This window comes from Globicephala melas, chromosome 19, assembly GCF_963455315.2.
Source record: "Globicephala melas chromosome 19, mGloMel1.2, whole genome shotgun sequence".
Lineage (NCBI taxonomy): Eukaryota > Metazoa > Chordata > Mammalia > Artiodactyla > Delphinidae > Globicephala > Globicephala melas.
Genome location: NC_083332.1, coordinates 44,476,831 through 44,488,862, shown reverse-complemented (window position 1 = coordinate 44,488,862; position 12,032 = coordinate 44,476,831). Strand labels below are relative to the sequence as shown.

Genomic DNA, 12,032 nt, shown 5'->3' with positions numbered 1-12,032 from the left:
TCGACCTCTGGCGACCCCCCTACAAGCCTTTGGGTGATACCTGATAACTCTTACCGGCCCCTTTCACCTTGGGTGACTTCTTTTACCCCTCCAGACCCGCCGTCGTGACCCCCACAGCCTCCAGGCTGCCTCCTGGTGATTTTCACAAGTCCAAAGGACCCTTACGGACTAAAAAAGGCCCCTGGTTTTACTCTTTCCTTGGCGGAGGCCCGGTGGGGGAGCGGAGAGGGAGGGGGGTCGCCGCAGAAGTCAGGCAGGGCCCGCTGGGGGAGCGCGAGCCCAGGCCAGCCTTGTGAGTGTGCGCGTGTAGGGCTAGAGTCTAGCGGCCCTCCCCCATGGTTCCCGGGGGCCGCCCTCGGTCACGTGGCCGGCGGGGCCGACAGGTAACTCGCCCAGAGAGGGCGGGGGCCGGTAGCCGCCCCGCCCCGCGGGGCGCCTTGGGCGGGTCTCAGCAGCGCCCACTGCGGCAGCCGGGCCGCAGGTGCCGCCCATAACACACGGTGTCCCGCCTAAGCCGAAACGCGTCTGCCGTCGGTCGGTGAGTGTGTGCGCTTCGTCGGTCCGCGTGTGTCTGTCTGGTCGAGCACACTCTCCCTCTGCGGCCATGACTCCGCCGCCACCCCAGCCACCGCCCTCAGGCCCGAACCCCGCCGCAGACTCCGCTGCCGACCCCCGTCCCGGGCCTGGACCCCTGGTAGTACTGTTCGGGGCCACGGCGGGTGCGCTGGGGCAGGACCTGGGCTCCGACGAGACCGACTTAATCCTCCTAGTCTGGCAAGTGGTGGAGCCGCGGAGCCGCCAGGTAGGGTGGAAAGAGGGCGGTGGGATCTCCAGGGAGCTTCAGGATCCGAGGGGCGCAGCGGCTGATCGGTTTTCCCCGCCGCTCGCAGGTGGGGACATTGCATAAATCGCTGGTACGCGCCGAGGCGGCCGCGCTGAGCCCGCAGTGCCGCGAGGCGAGCGGCCTGAGCGCCGACAGCCTGGCGCGGGCCGAGCCGCTGGACAAGGTGCTGCAGCAGGTGAGCGCTGGGGCCGGGGTGAATGGAGGCCCGGCCGGGCTGCAGGGACATTTCTCGGCGGTAGAGGCGGCAGGAGGCGAGGCCTGGCGCACCACAACCAACTGGCCGGGGCGGTAGGACGGGTTCCTGTTGTTTGAAACTTTCAGCGACTCCCGTGTGTGCGTGTGTCCGCGTGTGCCGGCCATTCCTAGGGGGGCGTCTTTTCAGACTTTCCAGTGGTCCACTCCTACTGAGGGGGTGGAGATGGAGGCTGCGAGACCCCTCCCAGAGTCCCCGGCCTGCGGGAGAGCTAGACTGAGACGCCTCTGGGGACCTGCCCGGCCAGGTCTCTCAGAACAGCAGCCGGAAGCTGAAAGGGCCGAGGGGCCCAGACTTGGCCATAGGTCACGGTCCCTGCTGCCTGCGTCTTCGGCCCACCCATCCGCCAGGAAGACGCTGGAGCAGGGGCGTAGGGCGGTTTCTGCCCAGGAGGCAGGCGCCGCCAGGTGTAAGCTGCTCGTCCAGGCCTGTCTCGGCCGGCTGGCCAGGCGTGGGCGCTGTCCGGACCCCGCCTGGAGGCTACCTGCCTCCTGAGTGCAAAGGCCTGGGGTGCCTCCCGGCCCTGGCTGAAGTGGGAGTCGGTTCCCTTTGCTGTTTTTCTTATCTTCATTACTGGGCTCACCCTGTGCCTGACTCTTGAGTGGAATGAGTGAAAGTGCTTTACTAGCACAAGTTCTTTCATCGTCCAACAACTCTGGTGGTTCCTGATGAGGAAACAGGCACAGATTGTAAAGCTGGGGTTAGAAGAGGTTCTTGGGCCTGTGGTTTGTGCTTGTACCAGTTCTCCAGCAGGGATAGAGGATGGGGGAGGGGCAAGGCAGCTTTCCGCCCCCTCTATGAGCAAACAACTCAGTGCCAGCCGGTCGATAAGATCTGGGTCAAAGCTCATGCTGCCCCTGGCGTCCAGGTGTGGAGCTCTGTCAGTTCTGTCCTTGGAGTTTCTCTGCCCCTCAGTTGGTCAGACCTAGGGGCGGGGCTGCCATTGACCATGAGCAGGCCGGGCCTCAGGCAGGACTGGGCCTCCCCCACCTGAGGGTGGTGCCTGGTCAGGGACAGGTTTAACCTGCTTTGCCCCGCCCTTTCCCACCTGGCTTGTCCTACTCCACCAGGTGTTTGCTCTGGCCCCATTCCAGACTCCTGGAGTGTGTGTGATGGGGGCTTGGGTGATATGTGACTGCTCCCATTTGGCCTGGAGAAGGTGACAGTGGACTGGGGGAGAAGGAGGACACAGAGCCAGGCCCAACAGGCATAGCCACCTCCTCCCCAGGCAGGGTAGGGCTGAACATCTGGCTGAACCAGCTTTGCAAGCCTGCCCCCTCCCTCCCCCTGCCTGCCTAGCTGTGAGTCCCTCTGTCTCTCTCCGCTCCCTATTCCTAGTTCTCACAGCTGGTGAGCGGGGATGTGGCTTTGCTGGGCGGGGGCCCCTACACGCTCTGCACTGATGGGCAGCAGCTGCTGCGACAGGTCCTGCACCCTGAGGCCTCCAGGAAGGTATGCCACCACTGAGGGCACAACAGGGGGTAGGGTTCCTAGGACCCCTCTTGTCACGGGGGTGGGCAGGGCAGCTCAGTTTCCCCCATTCATCCCCATTCCCATGTGCCCCCAGAACCTGGCGCTCCCCGACACCTTCTTCTCCTTCTACGACCTCCGCAGAGAGTTCCACGTGCAGCACCCGAGCACCCACCCTGCCAGGGACCTCACTGTGGCCACCATGGCACAGGGTATCTGTGACCTAGCAGGATTACGGTGGAGGGGCGGCTGTAGGCTGAATGTCTCTGAGTATGTGCATGCTGGTGGGTTGAATGAACACATGCAAGTTTACATTACCTGCTGAGTCCCTGACTGCATGTCTCTGTGCCTGTGCACATTTGGAATGTGGGCATATGTCTACATATGTCTGGGCTGGGGATCTTTAAGAGGATCCATGAGCTGGGCCAAAACAAATGTGTTTGCCAGGATTCTGCATGTGTCTGTGTAGGGGACTTGAACCTCGGTGGGACATGCTAGTTGCCCTCTCATGCTGGGATTTCCTCACTGTGAGTTCTCTGCTCATAGACTTGGGGCTGGAGACGGATGCCACAGAGGACGATTTTGGGGTGTGGGAAGTGAAGACAATGGTAGCTGTCATCCTCCACCTGCTTGATGGACCCAGCGGTAAGGTTCCTCTCACCACCTTTCACCTGTTCTCAGGGCTGGGTGACTGCCTGCCTATTACTTCCTCCAAGTTCCCCTCCCCATTTTTCACCTCTGAGAGACCACAAGGTGAAAGCCCCTTTGTTACCTCCTCATCCCCCTCAACTGTCCTCTTTTTGCAGCGCTTGGTGGGGAGACCCCCCTCCACCAGACCCTGCTGACCCCCATGCCATCTCCTCTCAGGTCAACTGTTTTCGAAGCCCGAAGTGGTAAAGCAGAAATATGAGACAGGGCCTTGGTGAGTGAGGGGGCAGGGTTGGGGGTGACACCAGCTGGACAGCTCTGACTGAGCCCCGCCCCACAGCAGCAAGGCCGACGTGGTGGACAGCGAGACTGTGGTTCGGGCTCGTGGCCTGCCCTGGCAGTCGTCAGACCAGGACGTGGCTAGATTCTTCACAGGGCTTAATATTGCCAGGTGGGTACAGCAGCACGGGTGGACCCAGGAGGGCAGGCCTACCCAGGAGGCACTAACGCAGCACTGGCTCCACAGGGGTGGTGTAGCACTGTGCCTCAATGCCCAGGGCCGCAGAAATGGTGAGGCCCTCATCCGTTTTGTGGACAGCGAGCAGCGGGACCTAGCACTGCAGAGACACAAGCACCACATGGGTGTCCGCTATATTGAGGTGGGGCTCTGGGCTTGGGAGCGGAGCAGGGCAGAGCTGAGGCCAGGCAAGCATGAAACTCATGGGCTGTTCCCACAGGTATATAAAGCAACAGGAGAGGAGTTTGTAAAGATCGCAGGGGGTGAGTGTGCTCCCAACAGCATCTAGATCCCCCTGGTTCTTGATCCATGTCCTGCTTCCCTGACGCCCCTTGCCTTTCTGCTCCCATGTGTGCTAGGTGTGGGTGGGTATTTGGAAGGGCACAAATGAAGTCAGTAGGTGACTCCCACGCCCCCCACCAAGGCACTTCACTAGAGGTGGCTCGTTTCCTGTCACGGGAAGACCAAGTGATCCTGCGGCTGCGGGGACTGCCCTTCTCGGCTGGGCCAGCAGATGTGCTAGGCTTCCTGGGGCCAGAGTGCCCAGTGACTGGGGGTGCCGATGGGCTGCTCTTTGTGCGCCACCCTGACGGCCGGCCCACTGGTGATGCCTTTGCCCTCTTCGCCTGTGAGGAGCTGGCACAGGCTGCATTACGCAGGCATAAGGGCACGCTGGGTAAGCGATACATTGAACTCTTCCGGAGCACTGCAGCCGAGGTGCAGCAGGTGAGCCACCCAGGGCTCCCCCTACCCCCGTGTGCTTCTCCAGGGTGTCCCTTCCATGCCCTCCTTGGCCCTGCCCTACTTGGCATAACCAGCCTGCTGCTTCCTTCCTTACTAGGTCCTGAACCGCTATGCCTCCAGCCCACTCCTTCCCACACTGACTGCTCCACTGCTGCCTATCCCCTTCCCACTGGCAGCTGGGACCGGGAGAGACTGTGTACGCCTTCGAGGCCTGCCCTACACAGCCACCATCGAAGACATCCTAAGCTTTCTGGGGGAGGCAGCGGCTGACATTCGGCCCCATGGTGTGCACATGGTACTCAACCAGCAGGTAAAGCTGCGTCCAGTGGGGGAGCACACTTAGTTACAGAGGGGTGTGTGATTGGGAGGAAGGCATTTTTGTACACGACAGACTGCTTACAAGATGGTGTGCACAGGGCCGGCCGTCGGGTGATGCCTTCATCCAGATGACATCAGCAGAGCGGGCCCTAGCTGCTGCTCAGCGTTGCCATAAGAAAGCAATGAAGGAACGCTATGTGGAGGTGGTCCCCTGCTCCACAGAGGAGATGAGCCATGTCCTAATGGGGGGCACCTTGGGCCGCAGTGGCATGTCCCCTCCACCCTGCAAGCTGCCCTGTGAGTGTCCCAGGGGGCTGGGGAAGAAGGAGGCATGTGGGGGCCAGGATGTTATAACCCTCACTTTCTACGGTGGGGACTCCCTTCTGGCTGCCCCACCCAGGGCAGTGCTGGGCTCCCTGCAGATACGCTCTCTACTTCTGCCTCTAGGCCTCTCACCGCCCACCTACGCCACCTTCCAGGCCACCCCAACACTCATTCCCACTGAGACAGCAGCTCTGTATCCCTCTTCAGCACTGCTCCCAGCCGCCAGGGTGCCCGCTGCCCCCACCCCGGTTGCCTACTACCCAGGGCCAGCCACTCAACTCTACATGAACTACACAGCTTACTACCCCAGGTACCCTGCTGCTAAGATTACTTCACTGTCTTGCCCCCTTGTCCTGGTTTGGGGGAGGATCATGATCCCCTTCCTGGGCCAAATAACTCAAGGTCTGCCGGAACTTCGACTTTACTCTGAGACGACAAGGGAGTGACAGATGTGGGCTGCCTGATGCCATCTACAAACTAGAACAGAGACGACTCTGTAGAGACAGGGGTATTAGGGAGGAGGAAATGAACCAAACACAAGGCAGAGGCAAGGGAAGAGGCAGGTAGGTCTTGGTCTAGGCCACAGGTGGCACTGCACTACTAAATCCCTGCCTTTCCTACCCTAGCCCCCCAGTCTCCCCCACCACTGTGGGCTACCTCACCACGCCCCCTGCTGCCCTGGCCTCTGCTCCCACCTCAGTGTTGTCCCAGCCAGGAGCCCTGGTCCGTATGCAGGGTGTCCCATACACAGCTGGTATGAAGGATCTGCTCAGCATCTTCCAGGCCTACCAGGTGAGGTGTGGCTGGAGGGCTTGGGAACCTGGCTGAGCCTGGAGCTCCCTGCCTAAATAATCTGTCACTTCTGCAGCTAGCCCCTGATGACTACACCAGTCTGATGCCTGTTGGTGACCCACCTCGCACTGTGCTACAGGCCCCCAAAGAATGGGTGTGTTTGTAGGTGAGGGAGCCAGGAGGTAAGAGCTGGCTGATGTCCTCAGCTAACAGGACTCTCCTGCATCCAGAGAACCAGCGCCCTCAACCTGGTTGGTAGCTTCTTTCTGGCTTGTCAAAATTCTCAGAAAGCCCCCAGAGGAGCTCAAGCCCCAGCTCCATCCCCGCTACTTATTACTCTGCGTGTTCATCCCAAAGATGATGGCTGGACCCTGAATGCAGGGCTGGGGGTGGAATGTCACCACCCTGCTCCCAGTGGTCTGATCTGGGCCTCTTAAGTAGCAGAGAGCCTTTGTTCTGTTTTGGCTATGGTCCATGCCTACAGATTCCATAGGGCTGATGTCCATAGCAGGCTTGCTTTCTTTTTAAAAAATGTACACCCTGGTGCCTTCAGCGTATGACTCCAGGGGACTTCTGAGTAAAGATCCCAATGTTCTACCTTCCCCTGTCCCTTCTGGTGGGGGGCAGGGGGGCAGAGAGCGCTGGCCCCAGTCCCCAGGATACTGACCTCCGTGGTCACATTGCACCAGGGGTGGTCCCACCCAAGGATGCTAGCCCCCCTCTAGCTTGACACAAAGAATAGATGGCAGATGGCAAAAATCACAGGCTTGTTTTGATGGACTGCATTGCAATATCCTCAGAGGACAATAGGGGGCAGGAGGCCCTCACACAAAAACTCAGGCTTGACTTTTAAAGGGACTTCTGCCTACTTTTCATGCACACCTTGGGCAGGTCAGTTGTCCTGAACTCAGCAGACACCTTGGAATGTCCTTTGCACCCATTAGAGGGTGCTGAACTGAAGCTTCGGAAGGAATTTGGAACTCTACCCTCTCCTCCGTAAAATAAACAAAGGTTCCCAACCAAGTGGACTTTTTAAAAGCCAAAGTGCCCTTCACTTTGGCACAGAGTGAGGGGCTCCACACCAGCCCTATGCAGAGGAACACTCAGGCAGATTTCAAGGAGACTGTTGACCTGTCACCGTTTATTATTTCAGCACTGTAACTGAGGAGCCTGAATTGCTGGCTCTTCTTCCCTTTGTATTTGTGTAAGGAGCACTGTACTCCTATAAAAGGTTTTAAAATACAAAATGTACAAGAAAACACAATGTCAAGTGCTGTAAACATAACTGAGAATCAGTTCCTTAATTGAACATCATCCATTTTATAAAATACAAGGTTTCAACTTGAACCCATCTGAACCTTACAGATGACCATCTGTTCTGATTATCAAAAACAGGGCTTTACAGCCAGACTCAGCAGAGCTCTGGTGATAGTGGCTAACCCTGGGCAGGGGTGGGTTGCACCCCGGGCAGCAGCACCACACTTGAACCCAAAAACATCTGTTCCTAGCTGTTTTCAGCCACGTTTCTCTGTGCATCTCCAGTAAGCAGAAGGCTGCTCATCCCATTCCTCAACCCAAGATATAGCATGGGTTGGAGGGGGAAGGGGTGGGTCCTAGCACATGCCCAGTTGCTCAGTGCTGTTACTAGAAATCAATTTGCATAGTCCAATGGATGTGTGCTGTAACACCACTATGTTGCACAAAAATTAAGGTATTTATCTACAAAACCAAAAAATACTGTCTTTTACACCAAAGCTTTTACAAAGCTGATACAAAACTGCTTACATAGTATACAAAGCTCTATTTTAAAATTTAATTTTTATTTTAAATAAGAAAGAGCATTTCTAGTGCTACAGGCATCAAGGTATTTAAAAGGCATCAAAATTTGGTGCATAGCAACTCTGTATCATAGAGGCTTTTATTCTTGAGGGCAGCAGAGCAACCCCCAAAGGGTCTTGCAAGGGAAGCTCTTGCAAGAACCCCATGTGAGGCAGCTACACCAGGGACAAGAGGGTGGAGGCAAGTCTGGCCAACTCTCTGGAACTTCATCTAAAGGCGGCCAGCCACCGCAAACCCTCCAAAGGAAACTCTGGGCTTCCAACCACAGGCCCTGAAGCAAATCTCACTATCCACACTGTGACACAAAACTCACTTTCAAAGAAAATGTGACAACACCAGGCTCCAAGAAGGACTAGAGTGATTTGCTGAAGTACAAGCATTTTTTTCTAACTAATTTTAGGGAGATATCTAAAACATCATGGATTAAAGGAAAAAAAAAAAAAAAAAAAGGACCTTACTTCCTCATCCTGGGTCAATAGCTCCTAACTGGTTGACTAGAGGTGGTAGGCAATGAGCTGGCTCCCTCCACCCAGGCCTCACTTGGCCTCAGTAGACAGTCCTGGCATCTAGGACCCACAATCCCCTGCAATAATAGCATCAAGCCTTTGACCAGCCCAGCACACTGTCTCACATGTAGGCACTCAGAAAATTTGCTTCCTGAATAAAAGTACATTTCATTTGAAAACATACTGCAAACTTCAGGGGTGTTGAAATAGGCCCAAGCCTTGGAACAGGAAACTAATCCCATTAAGGGGAGGGGTAAGGGCAAGGTGTGAAAAGAGCACCCAAGTCGGGCACCTCCTTTGGTAGACAGCAGGCTGGAGTTTCTTGCTGGCCCCGCCTTGGGCACCAGCCTTACCAGCAGCACCACCAGGACATCTTTGGTGTGGAGGGTCAGGTTTAGAATGCTATCTCAGTTTTGGAATTGCCTCAAAGCCTTTTAGAAAAAGGCTGTTTTTTAGGCCATGCAGATGGGAGGGTAGGCCAGAATCATTTTAGGCTGTAAACAGAATGAGGGAAAAGCCTTCCATACCAGTGTAAATCTTAAATGCGTCCCATCTGGAATCCTGAATGTTCTCTGCTCCTGTCTTGAAGCATAGCTCATTTGTACTTAGCTTCTGACACAGCCTGGCCTCTAGAGAAGCTAGAAGCAGCAAATTTGCCTAAACAAATCATCACAAGACTGTGGCAGCCAAATGCAGATGCTTCCACTTGGAAAAGGTCTGGGACCAGAGGACACAAAAGGGAAGAGTACTCCACAGTCTACCTGTATGTAGGATGGCAGGAAATTAAAGCTACCAAGCTAAGAAACCCCACCTTTCAAAGTTCCCTTACATGTAGTTATCTTACCCAAGGCCCTGAGGAAAAAAAGCAATTTCAACATGGAGACAGCATGGAGAGATTACAGGAAGATTACCTAGAAAGTTACAAAAATGCTATGCTCTGGAATGTCATTTTATATTCCAACACTTCAATGATTGGAATGGTGTCATTTTATCTAACAGTTTACTTTTATAAAGAGGTATGAGCTACATTTGGCTTTACTTCCTATGAATCTATGAAAGGCTTCAGGACACATGCTGAGTTTCCGAGGCATAGGTGTGGGCTTGGGGGAATAATTTTTTTTTAATGTTTGCCTCTGGAAGGTTTTATCAAAAGTTTCTACTTTAAAAATATCATCAAAGCTAAAGAGTCCTTCAAATGACAATAAAGCAGTACAAATCACCAATCCTAGCTAAGCAACCAGATCGCCTGCAAAAGCAGCACCTCTGAAATGGAGAGCCTGCTGCATTCACACTCAAAGCACCCATCATATAAAAGTATCCTATTTAAATATAAAAAGCAAAGCTCATTTCCCCAAAGATCAGACAGCCTGTGCTGCTCCTGTTCTTTTACAAAATCTACACAAGGCCTGAGTTGGAGGAATGCTGCTTTCCCCACATATGGTGATCCCAACTCCTGGCTCCATCCTGAAGGTTGCAGAGTTGGAAGCCCAAGGTCCAAAGAGAGAAACATGCTGAGAAGTACATGATGGTGGACACAAGGCTGCAGTGAACGCTGTTAGAGCCCGTCGGATCTTCCTAAATCCAGGGAATCAGGACCTGGGAGGGGAGCCTGCCTGCTCGCCCCTGTTCCTTGGGAAACAGAAATCTGGGACATGTCTCTCCCAATTACCTCGTTCACTGAAAAACAAGAAAGGGAAGAGTGATTAGTGACCTCTGTGTGACTGACCATATGATGCTCAATGCCAAGCACTATTTCAAAGACATTTTTTCCCTTTCCATTGCTTTCTATAAAGATAAAGCCAGTGCTTGAAGTCTGCTCTTGAACTGGATGGCAACATCACTCCAAAAGTTGTTCCAGACCCCCCCCCCCACCTTTCAGTTCAATTTTGTTTGGGAAGGGGAATGGCTGAAGGAAATGGTAAACGTTCTTACCCTCACTCTAAAGGCTCTTGCTCTAGCAGAGAATAGGATACTTTTGAAATGTGTTCACCTTAATCTAACTTTTCCTTAATTTCATCCTTTTAGGAGGGTTTTCCCTTTCTGATTCCTGCACTGCACCTGTATATAAAGTAAATGAAAATAAGTGCTTTGATGAGAGTAAACCACTGAGATTTGGGGGTTATTTTGTTACCCTATGCTAATGCAAACATCCTTTATCATGTGGGGGCATTTGTATTATTTCTGATCCTTTCAGAACAGGCTCTTGATTTTGTTGGTTTCTATGATGTGCCAAGCACCTCAGGAAGCACCACAGTCTTCTGTGAGGTCCAGTGCGAAGAGTTTTAATCTTAAGGAACCAAAATAGACGGGAACACCCCAAATAAGAAACTTTAGTTCTCTCACCATGAGAACTCTTTGCTTTGAAATGAAAATTCTTTGCTTTATCAACTAAAGATTCTATTCTAATTCCACTCCTAGGCATATACTCAAGAGAACTGAAAACATACATCCATATAAAAACTTGTACTCAAATGTTCATACCAGCATTATTCATAATAGCTCCAAAGTGGAAATAACCCAAACGTCTACCATTAATGAATGAATAAACAAAATGTGGTCTATTCCACAAAATGAAATATTACTCAGTCTTAAAAAAAGAATGAAGTTCTAATACATGCTACAACATGGATGAACCTTGAAAACATGCTAAGTGAAAGAAGCCAAACACAAAACATCATATATTGTTTGATTCCATTTATATAAAATGGCCAGAACTGACAGAAAATAAATAGATGGTTGCCAGGAGTAATGGGAAGGAAGGAATGGGGAGTGACTGCTCAGGGGTATGGGGTTTCTATCTGGAGTAATGAAAATGTGTAAAAATTAGATACTGATGATGATTGCACAACTCTATGAATATATTAAAAAACCAATGAACTGTGTATTTTCAAGGATGAATTTTATAGTAATGAATTATATCTCAATACAGCTGTTATAAACAAAAATAGACCAAGACAAAAAAAAAATCTCTATAATTAGCATTTGAAGTGATCATAGACCAAAGGAGACACTAATGATTGTTTAAGAAATCTTCAAGGACTTCTCTGGTGCTGCAGCTGTTAAGAATCCGCCTGCCAATGCAGGGGACACAGGTTCAAGTCCTGGTCCGGGAAGATCCCACATGCCGCGGAGCAACTAAGCCTGTGTGCCACAACGACTGAGCCTGCGCTCTAGAGCCCGCGAGCCACAACTACAGAGCCCATGTGCCACAACTACTGAAGCCCGCGTGCCTAAAGCCCGTGCTCCGCAACAAAAGAAGCCACCGCAATGAGAAGCCCATGCACTGCAACAAAGAGTAGCCCCCACTTGCCGTAACTAGAGAGAAAGCACACGTGCAGCAACGGAGACCCAACGCAGCCAAAAAAAAGAAAAAAAGAAAAGATTAAAAAAAGGAAAAGAGGACTTCCCTGGTGGCACAGTGGTTAAGAATCTGCATGCCAATGCAGGGGACACAGGTTCGGGCCCTGGTCCGGGAAGATCCCACACGCCGCGGAGCAACTAAGCCTGTGTCCCACAACTACTGAGCCTACACTCTAGAGCCCACGTGCCACAACTACTGAGCCTGTGTGCCACAACTACTGAAGCCCACGTGCCTAGAGCCTATGCTCCGCAACAAGAGAAGCCACCACAGTGAGAAGCCTGTCCACCGCAACAAAGAGTAGCCCCCACTCGCCACAACTAGATAAAGCCTGTGCAGCAACGAAGACCCAGTGCAGCCAAAAATAAATAAATAAATTTAAAAAAAAGAAAAGAAATGGCTTCAAACCCCTTTAAAAA

The 12,032-nt window shown here is 52.9% G+C and overlaps 2 protein-coding genes across 10 annotated transcripts in view; one reads left to right on the top strand and one right to left on the bottom strand.

The window, feature by feature from the left end:
• The first annotated feature begins 306 nt into the window (after nucleotides 1-306).
• On the top strand, nucleotides 307-7,300 carry ESRP2 (epithelial splicing regulatory protein 2). Of its 7 annotated transcripts, none has more exons than XM_070044312.1 (15): nucleotides 308-802; nucleotides 891-1,019; nucleotides 2,436-2,549; nucleotides 2,665-2,779; nucleotides 3,114-3,212; nucleotides 3,435-3,489; nucleotides 3,559-3,666; nucleotides 3,742-3,874; nucleotides 3,953-3,995; nucleotides 4,157-4,458; nucleotides 4,574-4,786; nucleotides 4,893-5,091; nucleotides 5,242-5,428; nucleotides 5,745-5,910; nucleotides 5,987-7,300. In XM_070044312.1, the coding sequence occupies exons 1-15, from the start codon at nucleotides 605-607 to the stop codon at nucleotides 6,074-6,076; spliced, it is 2,151 nt and encodes a 716-aa protein (XP_069900413.1). In that variant the 5' UTR covers nucleotides 308-604; the 3' UTR covers nucleotides 6,077-7,300. The 7 variants fall into 7 exon arrangements, with proteins under 7 accessions (XP_069900412.1, XP_069900410.1, XP_069900411.1 ...); XM_030863581.3 differs by having other exon boundaries at nucleotides 3,556-3,666; XM_070044311.1 differs by having other exon boundaries at nucleotides 307-802; nucleotides 3,742-3,995.
• NFATC3 (nuclear factor of activated T cells 3) overlaps nucleotides 7,011-12,032 on the bottom strand; it is a 133,598-nt gene continuing 128,576 nt past the window's right edge. For 2 of the 3 annotated variants that reach the window (XM_030863576.2, XM_060289516.2), the window contains exon 10: nucleotides 7,011-9,932. In XM_030863576.2, the coding sequence (XP_030719436.1) occupies nucleotides 9,811-9,932 (122 nt within the window). In that variant the 3' untranslated portion in view covers nucleotides 7,011-9,810. The remainder of the gene's footprint in view (nucleotides 9,933-12,032) is intronic. The other variant, XM_030863577.2, reaches the window with a different exon arrangement.

What these genes read in the sequence shown, in the direction of transcription:
- ESRP2 (XM_070044307.1), top strand. Translation starts at nt 605, where the DNA reads ATGACTCCGCCGCCACCCCAGCCACCGCCCTCAGGCCCGAACCCCGCC. An exon ending in TGGACAAGGTGCTGCAGCAG is followed by an intron (nt 1,020 to 2,435) that starts GTGAGCGCTGGG and finishes CCCTATTCCTAG; the next exon opens with TTCTCACAGCTGGTGAGCGG. An exon ending in ACCCTGAGGCCTCCAGGAAG is followed by an intron (nt 2,550 to 2,664) that starts GTATGCCACCAC and finishes ATGTGCCCCCAG; the next exon opens with AACCTGGCGCTCCCCGACAC.